Source organism: Peromyscus leucopus, chromosome 11 (genome assembly GCF_004664715.2).
Source record: "Peromyscus leucopus breed LL Stock chromosome 11, UCI_PerLeu_2.1, whole genome shotgun sequence".
NCBI lineage: Eukaryota > Metazoa > Chordata > Mammalia > Rodentia > Cricetidae > Peromyscus > Peromyscus leucopus.
The window spans coordinates 56,308,880-56,328,605 of record NC_051072.1 but is presented as its reverse complement, the minus strand read 5'-3'; the positions used below and the strand labels follow the sequence as shown (position 1 = coordinate 56,328,605).

Here is a 19,726-nt window from a genome sequence, read left to right as displayed (position 1 = left end):
CAGTGACTGTTCTTCTATTTAAAAAGTGCCATGTTTCTACTTGGTAATGTTAGCTTCATGTTATTCTCTATGTATTTGTTCTTTTCCACTTTGCGGTAGTCATCACTGTTTTGTGTTGTTAGAGACAGGACCCCGGGAAGTGCCCTGCTTTTAATCTGTGTCTCGGCTCTTGTGTGGTCTTCAGGCACTTGTTTCAGACATAGCTTTCGTGTGACAGTCACGGCTGTCACTGCAGACCACGCCATTTCTTTTCTTATTGTCTTAGAATGGGACAAAGACAATCTGAGCATGCTCTGTCTTGTGCTCAGTGAGTTATCTCTACCCAAACTTGCCCATGAGGTCCGTGTGGTTTCATATGCCATCTATGGGAATCTTGTATGTTGTTAACTCTTCTGTCTATATTTGGGCATTGATCGCCAGGTTCCCTTTTAGACAATGTTTTTTCTTGCCCAGACTGACCCAGAATGCACATCCTCCTCCTGCCTCGGCCTCCAGGTGCTGCTTGCTGCCCACCAGTGTGAACCACTGTTAAGAGCGTGATGCTTTGCATTGTTGGACACTCATTCCCTTCAGCAGAGAAGGGCTATGTACTGTCTTGTTTTCCTCTTCTTCTACATCCACCGTACTGTTTACTCTGTGATAAGGAACAGGGTGTTCAGAGGAATATGCTCAGCTTCTGTGACCGTTTATCACTGGTGAGAGTTGATGGCTTTCTTAGATGGGATGCCTGTTCTGTAGGGAACACTGTCTTATCTTAGATGCTTGTCGGTACTGTTCCTCATTTTAGTCAAAATTTGATTGTATTTGGCAGTTAAGTACATCAAATGTAACTTGAGGTTGATGTCAACATGTTGTATTTGAAGATAGCATTTTCTTCTCGAACTCTGTTTTCAGGTAGTTTTAAACTAAGAAGGAAAAGTCAGGACTTCCCTGATTAGGTTATCTGCCACACTGTAAAGTGACCAACATGACCGTGAGTAAGGAGCCTGGCGCTGTCTAGTTTGCTAACAATGGCTTCTGTTTTGTGTCTTTGTCATTCTGGATACAGACTGCTTCAGGTTCTTCCTGGGGTGTTTTTGTATCTTTAGATGTAAATAAATATTGTTATTGGATTATAGTATCCAAATACCTTTTAGTTTCCTCTCACCCATAGATTACACCTACTTCACCTTTTTACTTTTCATTTTATTTTTTTAAAGATAGACTAGACTGGCCTCGTTCACAATCATCTCTCTGTCTTGGCTTCTCAAGTCTTGTAATTACAAAAGTACAGCACCATGCCTTGGCTGTGTGCATATGTGCACGTGCATGTGGGAGCACGCTCAGATGCTAGAGGTCAATGTCAGTTGTCTTTCTCAGTCACTCTCCACCTCACCTGTCTGTGACAGGGTCTCATTTGTACCTGGCTTGGCTAGACTAGCTGGCCAGCAAGCTCCAGGAGTCCGCCTGTCACGCCTCCTTCTACACCTGGATTTTCCACGGCTCCTCCTCGGGACTCGTGTCTGCGGTCAGCACCTCGCTCCCTGAGTCCTCTCTGCCGCTCTGTTTTTTCTTTTTGTGTTGTTCTGTTTGTTTTCAGGCAGGGTTTCTCTACATAGCCCTGCTATCCTAGAACTTGCTCTCTAGACCAAACTGGCCTCAAATTCAGAGAGATCCCCCTCCTGCCTCTGCCTCCTGAGTGCTGGATCAAAGGTGTGTGCTGCCATGCCCAGCCCACCTCTCACCTTTTTAAGGAAACAGAGATCTCTTTATCTTAGACTTTGATGTCATCATCCAAGGAAGATACAGTAAGAACTGCCGTTGTCATCAAGCCTGGGTCGGGAGAAGAAGGGGTGAAAAGGTTGTGAGGAGAAGAGCCTAACGTGGGGGGGGGGGGGCTCAGTCTCCTGAGGAGGCAGCTCCCGTGCTGTCTTGTTCAAGTATGGAGTGCTTCCCGAGTTTCTAGTCAGCCCTGAGCAGGGAGGGGCCTTGCTAATCCTCTCTCAGTTCAGTTTGGTACATGTGCTGTTGACATGAAGAATCAAGCTTTGAAAATTAAGCAGAGAAGTAATAACCCTTTTCCCACCTAGAAAGTCTTTTCATTTGTTGAAATAAAATGTCTGACAAATGAGGCTTTGCTATGTAACGTACAGGTGATTCAGCACTAAGGAGAAAGTTAGACCATCAGTGTCGGTAACTGCTGCTTGCAGGGTGGCGTGAGCCACATGATTCACGAACAGTGAGTGTTTGAAGTGTGTTTTTCCTAACCTTTGAACACTCAGTTACTGATGTGGTGGTTGCTGTTTTTATTTCAAAACTCACTCATATTTGAGTTAGCTGAATGTGAAGACCAGAGTGTTTATTTATTACTGAAATTGTTTCAGCCCCGACCCCTGAGACTAAGCATTGTTGTTCAGCTTGGAAAGAGTTTGATTGATCCTCGTGGGCCAGTGTGAACTTAACAGGGAGTGTAGTGATTTCATCGTGAAAGGTTTGTCTACTGAGTCGTTCGTTCTCTTCGTCATTTGATTAACATGTTGGGGAAATCCTCTCTTTTCCTTTCCCTGTGAAAAGGTACAGTGTAATGTAATTTCTTCTTTTTCCCAGAAGAGAGAAAAATTCCATGATGAAGAGGAAAGGAAAAGTGCCTGGGTTAGCCAGGAGAGACAGAGGACCCTGGACAGACTCCGGACATTTAAGCAGGTAATAGATTGATGGATTTTCGTTGTTTTTCAGAGAGTGCCGTAGTACTCCTATTAGAAGATCTCTGTGTAGAATCTATCCCAACCAAAGTCGTTGGTTTGATGGGCTCCCAGGTTTCCTGTGGCGGAAGCTGACAGTAGTGTTCTTTGGAGCCCTGGTGTACTCCTTCAGGAGTACAAAGAATGGAGCGTGTCAAGAAAGCCTGGATTCTTTTGAATAAAAAGAAAATACTGTCGATACTACAAAAAACCACTTCATTGTACTCTCCCCCTCCTATCAAAATCATTATCAGACATTTTAAAAAGGACCCCCCCCTTTTTTAAAGGTTTCAACTTTTTTTATATAAGTATTTGAAAATAAACAGTAGTAATGTTTTAGCTTCCTGCTAAGTACCAGTAATATATATTTAATACTTCTTATCTTGAGTTTTAGATACTGTTGTTTTTTTTCCCCATTGAAGACTTAAAGTCATGTGGCTAGTTTTCCTGCTTGTTTGTGAGATTGGTCTTACTATATGTAGCCTTGGCTGGACTGGAATGTATGTAGACTAGGCTGGCCTCAAACTCATAGTTATCCATCTGCCTCTGTCTCTTGGACGCTGGAATTAAAGGCAAGTGTACCGCAATACCCAGCACATGGCGTTTTCTAAGCAGTTGACTTAATTGGGTAAGAGGGAACAAGGCTTAGCATATTTGATATCGGATAATAAAAGAGTTGGTGATAATTGATTGAAAGGTATTGAAAGTTGAGGCACAGGTATTCTAGTTTTTCTGGTTGTCTTTTTTCCTGTACCTTGGAAAAAGTCAGAGAAGAGACAAAATAATAACACTCTGTTAAAGGAAGAAATAACTAAGCATTTGTTGGCAAGTTATTTTATGCTCATACAATAACTTTGATATTTTAGAGGTACCCCGGGCAAGTCATCCTTAAATCAGCGAGATTAAAGGTGGCTCATTCTAGAAGAAGAAGCACAGCAAGTCCTGTGGCCTGTGAGGAGCGGGGTGACTCTCTCCCAGGAGTGCAGCAGGCAGAGGAGAAAACAGAGGTGGGGGAAGCGGGGAGCCAACTGGGGCCTTCACAGTCAGCAGAGCCTCCTGGGAGCCTTGTCCACCCGGAAGACACCTCATCAGTACAACTTGAAGCCACTTCGTTCCCTCCCAGTGCCCTTACCTCGGAACTGCCTCCCCCCTCATCGCTTCCACTTTTGACTAGTAGTGATCTCAAACCTTCTGCTACTGCAGATCCACTCCCGGCCTCTCTTCCTCCAACCCCTCCCCCTCCCCCACCCCCTCCCCCACCTCCACCCCCGCCTCTGCCTGTTGCAAAGGACAATGGTGGCACCAGCACTTCAGAGACACTGGAGAAAGACACACTTAGGAAGGGGGGCAGTGAGAAGAGGATCCCCAAGTCAGCCAGCGCCCCCTCAGCACAGCTCTTCGATAGCAGCCAGCTGCTCAGTGCCCGGAGGAAGCTGAGGAAGACTGCTGAGGGCTTACAGAGGAGGAGAGGTGAGTGCACAGGACCTGTGGACTCGCTGGGGAGCGAGGGAGCACAGGGAAGGAAGAGCTCTGCATTGCAAAGCCTAAAAGAGTGTTTTTGAACATTATTTGATAGCAAACAGGCATTCAGGGTCACAGCAGAGGAGAATTCTTACTAACTCACAGCAAGTGTTTCCAAATACATACCTTCTCTTGAGCTATTAGGCACGTTTTTAAAATATTCAAGTGACATTTGACCTATTTGTTAGGTAGCACTTTTCGTGTTAGGACAAACAAATCTGATTTAAAAAAATTATTTTTATTTTATGTGCATTGGTGTTTTGCTTGCACGTATGGCTGTGTGAGGGTGTCAGATCTTGGAGTTACAGACAATTTCTGGGAATTGAACCTGGGTCCTCTGGAAGAGCAGTAAGTACTCGTAACCACTGAGCCGTCTCTCCAGCCCCACAAATGTGATTTTAACTTGAATGGTAAACTGTTTCTGACTGGAGAGTCTAGCTTAGTGATGGAGCTCATATGCTGCTGCTGCTGCTGCTGATGATGACAATGATGATGATGGTGATAGTGATGAGCTCATATGCTATTGATGAGGATGGTGATAGTGATGGAGCTCGTATGCTATTGATGATGATGGTGATGATAGTGATGAGCTCATATGCTATTGATGACGATGGTGATAGCGATGGAGCTCGTATGCTATTGATGATGATGGTGATAGCGATGGAGCTCGTATGCTATTGATGATGATGGTGATAGCGATGGAGCTCATATGCTATTGATGATGATGGTGATAGTGATGGAGCTCATATGCTATTGATGATGAGGATATCATTGTAAGAAAGGGTGTGAAGCCATTAACAAGATCATATAGGTCACAGTTAGTATTGAAGACAAGAAAGTTCTTCATATAAAAAGACAAAGACAAGCAGGAAGTTATGTGCAATTTATCACATGTCCACTATGCCTCAATACAGTTACTTCTAAAAATAGCATTTTTCTTACCATTGAGGGGCTTTTAATTTGCATGGGGCAAATAATACTGAGCATCTTGCATATTACATATTAATCTGAGAATATTCTCTAAGTTATTTCATACCACAGTCTGAATAGAATCTCATATGTGAAATAACTAAATGAAAAAGCACAGTGACAGTGAAACAACATTAAATTGTGTGTTTGTGTGTGTGTGTGTGTGTGTGTGTGTGTGTGTGTTTGTATATGCACTCAGTTTTTCATGTTGAGCCAGGGTCAATTTGAGGGTCTTCCTCAACTGCTCACTGCCTTACTTTCTGAGACAGGGTCTCTCCCTGAACCTGGAGCTCACCGTTTCAGCTTGACTAGCTAGCCAGGAACTCCACTTAAAGCCCATCAGGCTCCACCTGTCACATGTACCTCCCAAGTACTGGAATTATAGGTATGCACCACTGTGTCCAGCTTTTATATGGGTGTTGGGAATTTGAACTCAGATCCTCATCTTCCAGCTCCAATTTAAAAAAAAAAAAGCTTGGCCATGGTGGCACATGCCTTTAATTCCAGGAGGCAGAGGCAGGTGGATCTCCATGAGTTCAAGGCTAGCCTGGTCTACAGAGCAAATTTTAGGACAGCCAGAACTACACACAGAGAAACCCTGTCTGGAAAACAAATAAATCAATTAATTAATTAAAAAATGTAACCAGTCACTGTCTTACTTTGGGTTGGTGGTGGGTGTGCAATATGGGGTCCTTTGAGATCTCACCTATCGTATCAAGACCATCTCCCAGCTTGCATTGGAGGAGGTCACAGAGTTTGACTCTAAATAGTTATCCTAACTCTGATTGTTTGTTTTGTTTTCCAAAGTGAGTTCCCCCATGGATGAAGTGTTAGCATCCTTGAAGCGTGGTAGTTTTCATCTGAAAAAGGTTGAACAGCGGACTCTGCCTCCTTTTCCTGATGAAGATGACAGTAATAATATCTTGGCGCAGATAAGGAAAGGGGTAAAATTGAAGAAGGTTCAGAAGGAAGTTTTGAGAGAATCCTTCACACTTCTGCCTGATACAGACCCTTTGACTCGGAGCATCCATGAAGCTCTCAGAAGAATTAAAGAAGCATCCCCTGAGTCGGAGGATGAAGAGGAGGCTTTACCTTGCACAGACTGGGAGAACTAGCAGGTAAATGACCTGCTGCCTTTAGCAGCATGAGCCAGTGGTCCAGCTTTTACGTCGGTCAGCTGGTGAGCTCCAGCATGTTTTGTCGAGTCTGTGGCCTGTTCATTATACTTATAGTGTGGATAATAGATATGTGAATTCCAGGTTTTAACTCAAAAACATTCTCTTATTTCCACGTGGATATTTGATTTGCTCAGTGCCTATTTTTAAATTTTTTTTTTTTTTAAATCCTGTCCCTTTATACAGCAGTCCCTCTTGTTCGTGACAAATGAGGTGGGTATGTTTCCAGAGGCCACATTCTGTATTGGTTTCTATCATTGTTGCAGTAGTTTTCTTTCCTGTATGCACCTTTTAAGGCTCTTCTGGAACTCTTTGTGATTCTCTTGCTATCATGGTATGCATCATACCTGGCCAGGAATGCTTTGTTCTTTTATTTCTGTTTTTAATTGTATGTGTGTGTGTGTGTGTGTGTGTGTGTGTGTGTGTGTGTGTGTGTGTGTCTCTGCATAGAGTTTCTGTACATGTTTGCAGTACCCACAGAGACCAGAAGAGAGCACTGGATCCCCTTGGAAATGGAGTTACAGGTTACAGACAGTCGTGAGCCCCTGACCTGCTAGGAACCTGTTTCAGGTCCTCTTGCAGAGTACCAAGAGCTCTTAATCATTGAGCCATTTCTCCAGCCCCAGAAAGCACCTTTAAAAGGCAATGGCCATGTAAATGTTTTGTTTTTTTCTATCTCACTCATTAAAAATACCTACAGTATAGTTTTATTCCAAATAAAGAGACAGTCTTATTTTTAATCTTGACAGAAGTCTTTTTAACTGAACTACTTAAATTGGGCATATTGAATTTTGATCCTTACTTAGCTGGCTGTATACATAGCTTTATAAATACTTAAAACTATGCCGTCACACTACTTACTGTTCCTTTGCTGTCTATAATAAACACTATAGCTACATTTATAAACACAAGTACTGAAAGACCCTAACCCTTCAGGCTCACACCCCCCAAGCCCCAGGAGAAGAAGGAACTAAAAAGAGAACTAATTCCAAGGGCAGCCTGACTCAGCCATTATTCAACCACCTCTGCCACAATGTAACAGTGTAAAGAGATCTCTGTTAAGAGATGCGCTCAACTGAGACTGGGATAATTGCAAGCGTTCCAGGAAGGACCACTGTGACCTTTGTGTAAACTCCACTCCCACCCTGATACCCCCCCCCTTGAGGTTTCGGGAAAAATGTGCATGTGGACGTGACTGTACCCACCCTGTGATCAGGCCATGATCTTATGAAATTAGCCTCTAGACATAAAGCAATCGAAATGAAATTGCATGGGAATTGTAATCTTACGGCTTTTGTGGGTTTTTCCTTTAAAAGCACCCATGTGATTGCCATAGGCGCGACTCTTGCTCTCTGGAGCTGAGTTAGCCCGACTGTATAGCCGCAACAATAAACCTCGTGCTGTTGCATCAACTGGGTGGATCAATTGTTGCATCAATCTGGGTTCTTGGGATGCCCACCCAAGAAGGTAGTACCCTGAGTCTGGGTTCTATCAGTACAAACATCTTGAGTCTCCTGCACAGTGAGATTGTTTGGTTACACACATGCATTCTAACACTTGCAGTCTGCTGCATCTCTCTCTTCTTTTGTTAAGATGGGGTCTCAGCATGGGGCTGTAGCTGGTCTGGCCCTGATATATAGGTTAGGCGAGTCTTTGCCTCCTTCTCCCACTTGCTCTTCGTCTCCCTGAGCGCTGGCCACCAAGCCCTCTGCTGCTTTTAAATGTGCAAATGGCACCACCGCGTTAAGAGTGAAGCAAGCGACTCTGACATAGGCCGTGAGTCCCGTGGTAAAAGGGTTGGCAGTAGTTCCAGCTGAAAAAAGATAACCTGTGCACACGTGCAGAGCATGTAACATGTTCTGATAGGCTGCAGAGTAGTGAGCCAGACAGGAAGGCCAGACTAGCTGTGCAGTTCTGCAGTACCCAGGCAGTGTGCAGGAGGTGGAGGCAGGAGGATCATGACTTTGAGGCTAGCTTTGATTACATAGCAAAACTCCATCTGAAAACAAAAATAGTAAAGCAAACCCCAAAGAGGGAACTCTTCCTAGTGGGGATATATACAAGATAGCTTAGTTTTTACAGCCGGGCATGGTGGCGCACATCTTTAATCCCAGCACTCAGAGGCAGAGGCAGGAGGATCTCTGTGAGTTCAGTCCAACCTGGTCTACAGAGTGCTCTTTAGGACAGCCAAGACTACAGAGAGACCCCATCTCAAGGGGGTGGGGAGATAGCTTATTTTTAAATGATTTTCTAGCAGGGATATATCCAGGATAATTATCTTTGGGTGGGAGGGTGTACAAGTGATCCCTGATCATGTATGATCTTAAGAATAGCTGAAGGGACTTATTAAAAAGTATGAATTCCTGTCTTTGACTCTGAATCTAAGTGGATATTTAATGTATACACAAGTCCACATGGATTTTGAAGACTTGGCACAGTAAATGTGAAATAGTCAAATACAGCATTACTACTAAAAGCACTTTGACCTTTTCCTTTTGGGCCTAGGACATGAGGAGATGTTGTCAGGTACCTCTTTCCATCAGCGCCTGTCTCGAGCTTCACAAGCAAGGCTCACAGTAACATTCTCTATGATATGTGTTGTGTATTTCTCCCTTGATTCGGCCACTGTTGACTGACCGGCGTTTTCCTCCATTGCTGTTCTGTGCGGAGGTCCTAATGGTCAGTCATCTTGCTTACTGTATAGGAAACACTGGTATTTATTTTCCTCTGAGAAATGTAGAGGAGGAGAAGTGTCAGGACTTCTAACTAGTGGGCTAATGCTCAGAGACTCAAGTTGTCTCCCGAGGATCTTTTCCACAGTAGATGGACCCGTGCAGATCCTCTCCCTCTTTACCGTCCTTGGTCCTGCTCTGCTGTCTCCTGCTCGTAGCTTCGGGCTCTCTCTTGTTTGTTTGTTTGTTTGTTTTTCAACACAGTGTTCCTCTTGTTTATCTTTGGAGCCTTGTCCTGGAACTCATTCTGTAGCCCAGGTTGTCCTTGAACTCACAGATACCCGCCTGCCTCTGCTGGGGACTAAAGGTGTGCATCACCACACCTGTCTGCTCCTGGTGTCTCCTGCCACTTACCCTGTGTCTCACCCAGTCGATGCTGATTGGCTAACTCCTCCACGCTGCCCTCTCGTGCTCAGTTCTGTGACTACAGCTGCTCAGGCCAGCATTTCCATGCTGTCTTCTCCATCTCACTGGGTCTGGCCTGAGATGTAAGACAGGGCAGCATCATTCTGGGTAGCCCAGCTAAAGTGTGATGGTGTGTCTGGGTACCATACATACTGATGGAGCGTGAGGGGCTGACAGTTCTTACAGTGTCAAAAGAAACCAGGAAACACTCAGCAGATCTATGACCTGGACCTGTCGGAGTTGAAAAGATGGATGCTGTGTGCTCTGCATCCTCCTCCTGTGAGACTCTGGGGACAGCTGTGGCTAACGGTGTCCCCAGAGAGCTTTCTAAACAAGAGAAAAAAATATACCTTTCTCAAATTTGTCAGTATAACAGTGGAAAGAAAACGTGAGGCACAAATGTCTTTTTATGAAAACTGTGGTGGTGGCGTGCGCCTTTAATCCCAGCACTTGGGAGGCAGAGGCAGGCGGATCTCTGTGAGTTCAAGGCCAGCCTGGGCTACAGAGTGAGTTCCAGGACAGCCAGGACTGTTACACAGAGAAACCCTGTCTTAAATAAATAAATAAATAAATAAATAAATAAATAAATAAATAAATAAATAAATAAAATAAAAAAGAAAAGAAAATTGATGGCGGTCCTGTTTCATAGGTAAAAAGGAATATGTGAAATTGATTTCACTAATTTTTATATGGCAGAGGGCCAAAATGGTACCTTTCAATATGTAGATGCCATAAAGTTGTGAAATAGTTAACTGCTGTGCATTGCCTTTCTAGGTACTAAGGGTTTAAAACCCAGGCTTTGATTTAGTCTTTATGTTGTATTTCCTAATAGCACATCTCAGTGAAATATCCTATCAAAACAAAAATGTGCTTATTGGAAAACTATTTTGTTTGAGTTTTTTAATCTAAAAACTAGAAAAGATATTTTCTCAGTCACACTAGCTGTATTTCAAGTACTCAGTACCATGTGTAGCTTCATTGAAATAGAGAAAACAGAATAGAAGCACGGTGCTTTTGTTCATGTGTTTAAAAAATGGTTTTTATCCTTCTCCTAAAGGGTCAATTAATAAAGACTGTCTCTTTCATGTTTAAAGACAACCATATAATAGGTCTTATTGTGTTGGCAGTTTGTAGAACATAATAAATACACACTTTGACATAAAGTATTAGCCTAAGAGTAATAGAAATTAAAGTGAAACTAGCGGGAGCCTACCCGGGCCTGCAGCCACTCAGACCCAAGTAAACACACAGAGACTTATATTACTTATAAAACTGTATGGCTGTGGCAGGCTTCTTGCTGTCTAGTTCTTATATCTTAAATTAATCCATTTCTATTAATCTATAGGTTGCCACATGGCTTGTGGCTTACCGGTATTTTCATATCTTGCTTCTTTTGTGTCTGACTGACAACTCCTGACTGACTCTGCCTTCCTGTTCACAGAATTCTCCTTTCTGCTTATCCTGCCTATACTATACTTCCTGCCTGGCTATGGCCAGTCAGTGTTTTATTTACCAGTCAATCAGAGCAACACATTCACAGCATACAGGGTGATGTCCACAGCATGAACCTAACACTCTCCATAGCGATCAACATTTGTATTAAATGGAGAGGATGGCTCAGCAGTTAAGAGCACTGGCCACTCTTCCAGAGGCCTGTGGACAAGTCCCAGTATCTGCGTGGTAGCGGTCACAGGGGATCTGACACCCTCTTCTGGCCTCCATAGGCACTGCAGGCACATGGTGCATATACATTCCTGGTCAAACACTCACACAAACTAAAAAAACTAATTAAAAAAAATTCATAGACATTATTTTGAAGGAAATCCTATACCATTACTGTATAGGTGACTATTAACAGAAAAAAGTATTCATTGCAGATATTTCAAAAGGTATGAGAGAACAAATATCTACCCTACCTGTAATAGGCATTTTGTTCTAACACATTGTGTTGTTTTGTTTACAAACAGGTGACTTAACAGAAAGAAGAAAAATACCCATGGATGAAGACTGGCTCTGATTCTTTTGGGAAAAAGTTTAAGCTCTTGTTCCCATAATTGGATTCCATTAGATCCCGAGTATATTGGCAAAGTGGTATGAAAAAAAGGAAGCACAATTGGAGGATATTACTGTTCGGTCACTCTCACTGGGAGTGGTGACGTCAGTTTTATATGTGCAATGTTCCTGCCTGCCCTGAGAAGGCCTCCTGGAGACGGCTGTTTCTTACACACCTTCTCTTCCCATCCACCCATCATAAGCTCACAGTGGCCAGTTACGCTAGGGTCACTGTGGTGAGACGAACACTGGGTTGGCAGAGTTCTTCTGCGTGAGCTGCTTGGGATTCGTCTTTCAGTGAACTGAGAAGATACTTGCTGGAGCACAGATCCTGCCCCATCAGCTTCTAGAAATAAGAGTGACATGCTGAAAGACATCGATCATGGTAGTTACAGTCAGGAATTACAAGACGACAACATGGAATGCACTTACAATTTCCACATTTTTCATCTCCAGAGGAGGTGTTCAGTGTCTGAGAAGCCAGTGGAGATATACCTATTAATGTGTGCACCCAAACATGGCACATTTAACAAGGCATATTTTTAAGAGGCCACAGTCTTACATTTTGTAAGAGTTTGAAGTTAAAATTTCCATGCTTTTAAAATAGCATTTCATAATTCTGAATTTAGAATAGTTTGAATTTTATGTGCACCCTGTTTATGAGAAGCAATGCTTCATAATTTGATAATGTTTCAAATTATTTTTAGTCTTTTTGTTTGAACTACTGCTTGATTACTGTAACTCATGACTTTACTATTGAGAATCAAAAATCAGGATTCAACAGTAGTGATACAGACTACAACTCTTTGTATCATGCACCAGTTTTAAGTTTTATGGTGAAGAGCATGTGTTCAGGAAAGGTCCAGAAGGTAGCCAGTCCCGAAATCCTCCAGCTGGCATTTCACTGTTTGCTTATGCTACGCACATATGTAGTTCTAGTGCTGACTTAGCTGTGTCTTAAAGGGTCCATTTATGAATGGAGCTGGCGTGGATTGTCAGTGGGATTATGTGGACATGCATGAAGGAAGATATGCTGGACCCAGTTTACAGCACACTCTAGTGTGTGCTAATGATGAAGACAGATCTTGGCCTTATGGAGGGATTCAAATACCAAAAAGAGCTTCATTCCTAGAAAGTTCTTCCCCAGCTTAGCCCAGAAACCACCTTGAAGTGAGAGCACCTCAATGTCCACTATCAGTTTCCTCTAGAAACACAGCTTGCCTTTTTGTCATTTTTAAGAGATATTTTTCTTTAATTATGGAAAAAAAATTCTGGTAACAGGATAAAGTAAACCAAATCTTTGCACTTAAATATTCGTAGCATGTTTGTTGATGAGACTGGGAGCTTCTGTAGCATTTATTTAGATACTAGATTTCATCCTAATAGAGTCATACATCTTGTCCAGAACAATGAAAACAGCTGATACATAGATCTCACCCCAGGATGATATGTGGGTCCTTTAGACCCACAGGAAAGCGTCAGAATGTGTTTAGCCCAGAGTCATTGGCTAGATAAAATATTTAAAATAAAATGTTTGAAAAATTGCAAAGTTTACAAACTTCCTAGAAGTCATCCATCATTTCTACACTTCTAATATTAATGATATATACATCAGTGTTTTATATATCCAGTTGTTTTATTTACTTTTGAGACCAGGTTTTGCTATGTAGCCCTGTTGGCCTGGAACTCCCCATGCAGACTGGATTTGCAGCATCTACCTGCCTCTGCCTCTCCAGTGCTGGGATTACAGCTGGGTGCCAAGACGGTTGGCTCCATTTTTTCTGTTTTTAAAGATTCATTTTTTAAAAATTAAATTATGTATGTTCACAGAGGCTCTTGCCTGGAGCTAGATTTACAGACCCCTCACGTGGTTGCTGGGAATCAAACTTGGATCTTCTGAAGGAGCAATGCCTGCTCTTAATCCCTGAGCTAGCTCTTTGCCCACCCCCCCTTGTTTTTTGTTTTTGTTTTTAACTGTAGGAAAATGTGGACTATAACGATAAAGTAACAATAGCCGCTGGGCTGTAATCAGTCTTAGCACCGAACTCCTGGCCTTTTAGGTGGGGATGCATGAGATCAGAGCAGCTCTAAGCACATCCTCTCATAGCTCTTCAGGAGAGACTCATCCTGGACAATCCACGGCTACAGCAGGGAGCCTTCAGCCCATTTTCAAGCAAATGTGTTTCACCCATCATGCTGGTCCCCTCAGGACTGGTTCCTGCCCTGGGGTGTGGCTGAGGGGTCACCGTGTGCCCTTCAGTAGCTGCTTCCTAGCCCCCAAGAGAAGATTCCTTACCGATAAAATCACACACCATTGGAGTTAATCACAACAATACAATTAAAATAACTAGTGTACAGGTGTTCAACAAATCACTAGATGGACCTGCATTAATTTAAAGTGAATTTAGAGCCCCAGAAAAATGATGCTAGGGATGGTGGGTTTTTCTCCCCCTCCTCTATCTCAGTTTCCTAGACACTTATTAAAACAAGGGCCTTTCTTTGACTTGGTTTTGGATGACGTCAGCAGACCAGATGTGATGAGCTCTGGTCTTCATAGCACATTCCTATGTTTAGTTGTCGTGGCGTTTCCGATTCCCAGTCTGCTTAGACAATTAGGCTTCTGCTGGGTCATTCTATATCCACAGACCCCGCTTGTTTGTGCAGTTCCCAGATACAGTAGACTGAAGACAGGAAACTAGTCGATGACTTGGGGATGCTTAGCCTAGTGTTATTGTTCATACTTGAACGTCAGTTTCAAATATTCCCCTAATACAACCAAAATTGTGTATAATAGCCAGTGTAGTATGTATTGAAAAAGGTATCTCTGATGATTTAAAGTCCTAGTTGTTTGTTAGCAGTAAGAGATTGCTGGAGAATGAGCACTTTTAGGGGATAAGCAATGACCTTTTTTAAAGAGTGCTTTATAGGGGGATGGAGTTCATAAAAACAATCATTCCTAGGGGTTCATTGTACACTGAAACTTTTTTTCCCCCGAGACAGGGTTTCTCTGTGTAGCCCTGGCTGGCCTGGAACTCGCTCTGTAGAACCAGGCTGGCTTTGAACTCAGGGATCCACCTGTCTCCGCCTTGTGTGCTGGGACTAAAGGTGTGCACCACAACACATGATGCAAATCTCATTTTTAAAAAGATACTTTCCTATAATGAACACTTTGTTGAGTCTACAATGTGTGTGTTGGGAGGGTTCTTTTCTACAAATCTGAATGTAGAACAGTACGTGGTGCCACAGTATGTCCTAGAATGTGCTCAGTTGCACAGTGTATCATAGACACCACACTAAGACTTTAAAGCCCAGTGGGATGCAGCCTCCTAGGCAGCATCTGTGTCGCACAGGGACACACACAGGGATGCAGTTGCATTCTCTCTTTTCCTTGAGACTTGTGTTTGAAACTCATTCACAGGGTTTATTGGTATTTATTTAAATCATTGCTTTTTGCATAGCTTTGTCATACGCCCATCACCAGAAACCAAGCTGCGAAGTGACTTTGGGTCTTTAGCAGACCTATCAGGGAGTTTTGAGGTTATATTTTTACCAGGTAAAACAATAACTAAAAAATTCTGAACACCTGCAGAACATTTCAGACAGTTGCAGACAGCTTAAGACAGCCGTTTGACAGGAAGCGGAGACCTTGAGTTTTTCCTCGTTTTTGCACTGAATATAAATGATTATATAAAGCTAAATGTGCATATTGAACATTTTACTTGTGCTTGGCGATGCCAGTAACCATCAAGACATTTTAGATGGAAGAGAGGTGAGAAAGTGGAGGCACCTTACTGTTGAGCACACAACATTTATGTCTTGCTACTGAGCACATCAGTAGTCATGTCTGAACTTTCCTTTTTTGTTAAAGCACATGAAAATTCAGCCTAATTGCTTTGTAAAGTGAAGCAATGGCATTTTTATTCTATAAATATAATGTAACTTAAAAAGTTTTCATACAAAATGAGTTTATATCAATGTCATGTATTTAAACAGAAGCTTCTAAAAGTGGGAGGCTGTCCTGACCCAGAGAGAGAGAGAGAGAGAGAGAAAGTGAGAGTCTTAAATGTTCCTTGAGTTATGTTAAAGATGCTCTTATTTTAAATTTTCATTTTGCCCACAGTGAACGCACAACTTGGCATTTGTATGACTGAATTCCAAATTTAGAAATGTCCCATCTCTTCAAAGCACATTTATTGGGTTACTACAAGGTGTGTGTACAGAAAATACCTCTGAGGTTGACATGATAAGCGTTCATGGATGCTGTTTCACATTGACTTGAAAGCAATCATTTGTTTTGAGAGGAAGGGAACATTTTGTTTCTTATGTGTTTGTTTTTGTAGATTCAGTGGCTCAGTTTGGGGCATTGAAAGTATGTAGGAAAGACCCTGAGAAATTGAAAAGCAAAGGTGTGTGTGTTGAGTTGTAACAGGAGAAAACATTTTTACTTGCATGTTGTATAGTTAACTATCAAAGGGTGTAATGCACTGTTTTAGGTTTCTCATGCAACATCCATTGTCTTTACTCAAGTCTTTGCAGTTACCATTGACATTCACTCCCTTTCTTGTGATTTCCCCTCATTTATGTGCTGTTCCAGAGGTTGGACAGTGCATCCCTTAACAGTGACGTAGAATGTCTTTAACACAGTCCCCACTGCCTTGTTGAATCGCTCTCTGTACTGTATGCATTGCCAGGTGTGAAACCCTAATGTGTAGTTGATTGAGAAATGGAAGGCTGCAGATCACTTTGCATGAGTAAAGCCCACTGGGGCTGAAGAAACTGACACTTTTCTTTTGACCTGTTTTGGGTAAATGAGAATTACAGTGGCAGACCGACGACTCAGCACTCTAGCTTTGTGCAGTGTTCCAAAGGCAGAAGCAAACACTAGTGACTGCTTGGCTTCCCAGGATGGCTTTCCCACATTCCGTGAAGTGACTGTCTGCAGCGTACTGTAAACGCCATCTCTTGCAGATTTATATACTTAACTATGCTCAGTTAACATTCTAAAGTATTAAAGATACAAAGAAAATACTAAGCAGGCATTATAGCAATACTATGAGGTCTTGCCTCTCACTCTAGTGCAACCTTTCTGCATCGTGATGGTTGCGTTGCTCTTCTTCTTACATTTCACACTCCTGACTTCAGAGCTAAGTACTTGCTCACCCAACACTGCACTCACCATCTCTTACTGTACATGCAATGTAACAACACACAGTTTTGGTGCTTAACAATATTCTTTTTTCTTTAATAAAGGATATTTATTTGAATTAACTTGATTTTGTTTGTTTAAATACGTTGGCGTTATTTTCATTTCAAACAGGAGCATACCAATATGCACATTTTTAGTAGTATTTGTTATATTAGTTACTTCCTGTTGTGACTGATACTTTGACTACGTCCCTGACAGCATGGCGGGAAAACAGGGAATCCTTGTGTTCAGCTTGCTTGCTTCTTTTCATCCAGTCCAGGTAACCAGGGGATGGTGTCCCCACATTCACGTTGAAAACACCCTCATAGATATTTCCAGTGCTGGGTTTCCATGGCGATTCTAAGTCCATTAAAGATGATTCAAGATTAACCACAGTTACGTAGAACCTGATACATGGGCTATCCACGGCTGACTTGTGCGTCCCTGAATGCTGTTGTAAGGTATTTTCATAACAGCTTTTCTTGAGCTGTTTGTTGTATGTGCTGTTTGTACACATATGTACAAAACTTGAACATGTTTTCCAAAACTTGGAGATCTTTAAATGCCTTCATTTTAGGAGTTTGTTCACGATCGTCTAAGTTGAGAGAGATTGGCTTCAGACTTGGAAATTGCTAACTAGAGGCCAGCAGACACTGGCCAATCTGTCAGTATATTTAATAGCATGAACAGGTGAAAAGCTACTCATCCCCCAGGGCGTGGATGGTGGATTGGCAACAGATGTTTTGTGTAATCAAATTCCAGCTTCTGTCAGAATTTGGGGTAGGAGTCTGAGGCAGCAGATAGGAGTCGAGCTGCCTGGGGGTACAGCCTTGCATACAGCCCTGCTGTGGTTTCTGGGGTTAGACTTGTCCAGTTGGTGGCAGTTCCCCATAAATGGATCTCCTCACGCTGGAACAAAGATCCAAAACTGTGATAGACCAGGTTTTCCAGCCATTCCCATTCCTGTCTTCATTATCTGCTCTCCCCCAGGCCAGGCTGTGACTTCAGACACAGGTTAGCTTCTGTCACACACAGGTTAGCTTCTGTCACACACAGGTTAGCTTCTGTCACACACAGGGCTGAGCTCTATAACCCTTGAGCCTGGATGTAACTGCAGCTCCCTAAAACTATCAGAAGAGGCAGCCATGCTGTGCTGTGCCCGGCACCTGGAAGGTTCTCTTGCCTGCCTGACTTAACTTTCTCATTATCTAAGCTTTGGAAACACCTGGATGCAGACCCTCCCACTGCCCAGCTCACACCAGCCTTGTAAACATTAAACTTGGGCTGAGCCAAAAATCTTAACTCCTGTGTTCCCACTTTTCCCCATGACTCAGCATGGATAGGTGGTTTTCTTCTGGCCTGTGACTCTTCTAGGCTTCCCCAGGGCTGGGTCCAGCTGTTTAATAATGAGTTCTGTATTTGGAACCTCTGGTCCAAAAGTGGTGCCCTTGACTATCCCTGTCAAAATGAACCTCGATCTTGCCACGTTTCCCTGGCTCGGATAATTCATAAGCGGCTGCCCTTAGACCTTTCGATCTCTGCCCACATCCGACTCCATCTTCCGTCTGGCACAGCTGGACCGTCTGTCAGCTGTTCTTGGGCACCGGCGTCCACATGGTCTTCCCACTGCCGGCCTTGCCCCTGCGCGGTGGTACAGCCGTGCTTCACCCCTGCATCACACTTGATGAACCGACAGTAGGGTTTCTGCAAACTCCAGGAGACAGGCTGTCTTTGCCATCTGCTCCTCGGCTTCCTGAGCTCCCTGCGGGCACGGCTAGAGCTCTGCAGAGTTTCTCCTCCCGCACTGCCCATGCCTCTCCCCTCCCGCACAGCGACCAACAGTGTGTGTCTCGTTATATAGTCATGTCCTAAAGCCTTGTATCTGAGCACGTGTTCGCATTTAGAGGTTTTTATCTAAAGGGAAGGTGTTGCTAGCCTAGCTTGGGTTTTGGGAACTTGCCTTCCCTCCTCTCTGTCTCACGAGTGCTGAGGTTACAGACTCATGCTGCCACGTCTGGTTTTTCCATGGAGTGCACAGAGATCTTAGGGAAAGCGAGGCCATTGGGCTGAGTGAGCCCTTACCTAGTATTACCAGTCACTGGTCACAGGGCAAGTGGTATAAAGGACGACAACGCTGTTTACAAACGGACAGGCTCAGTGTAAGTCCTCCCCTTGCTGCCTTCACAAGGAGCCAGTCCCGCAGACACCCTGATCTTGCACTTTCAGAACTGGGGGATGTGAAGGTACAAGCCTGTGGCAGCTGAATCCAGCAGCCCTGGCAAACCAAGGGAGCATCGGTCAAGTTCCCACCATGGTGCTACCTAAGGACGGTGGCCTCTTCTCCGGTCTCTGCCCGTGTGACGGAGTCAAACCCACGAGTGTCTCATCAGGTGTCCCTGCACTAGCTCAGACGAGCCAGGCCATCGCCCAGTGAAGGAGAACTAGTGATGCGGGTCTCCTGCCGGGGGCGTCTCCTGCCGGGGGCGTCTCCTGCCGGGGGCACGGCCCGTGAAAACTGCTGAGTCGCTGTGTGACGCAGTGGAGACAACTTTGAGATGGCATGGAGGGCACCATCCCTGATGCAGCCGAGCCGCTGCTGTGAGAGCTAGGCCAGCATGTGAGGGAAGACGGGGAACAAGGACGCTTGACTGGGAGGCTGTGTGCAGAATTCAGAAGTGCCTAAATGGCCACAATTAACAGTTCTGTTTGACCAGACCATTCGGTACTACCAAGGATAGGAGATAAAGAGTGAAACACCGTAAAAATGTCCATCGAGAAGTGCGAGGAACCAGTACAAAAGAAAAATAGACAACTAAAGAAATCCAAATGCCAGTGCAGCTACAGGAAAGCAGTTTTGGGTTTTTTGTTTGTTTTTGTTTTGTTTTTTCGAGACAGAGTTTCTCTGTGTAGCTTTGCACCTTTCCTGGAACTCACTGTGTAGCCCAGGCTGGCCTCGAATTCACAAAG

At 43.6% G+C, this 19,726-nt stretch overlaps 1 protein-coding gene across 1 annotated transcript in view; it reads left to right on the top strand.

Moving 5' to 3' along the window:
• Jmy (junction mediating and regulatory protein, p53 cofactor) overlaps positions 1-16,842 on the top strand; it is a 77,164-nt gene extending 60,322 nt beyond the window's left edge. The window contains exons 8-11 of the mRNA XM_028892875.1: positions 2,587-2,682; positions 3,587-4,190; positions 6,018-6,328; positions 11,490-16,842. Coding sequence (XP_028748708.1) covers positions 2,587-2,682; positions 3,587-4,190; positions 6,018-6,325 — 1,008 coding nt within the window. The 3' untranslated portion in view covers positions 6,326-6,328; positions 11,490-16,842. The remainder of the gene's footprint in view (positions 1-2,586; positions 2,683-3,586; positions 4,191-6,017; positions 6,329-11,489) is intronic.
• The last annotated feature ends 2,884 nt before the right edge of the window (positions 16,843-19,726 follow it).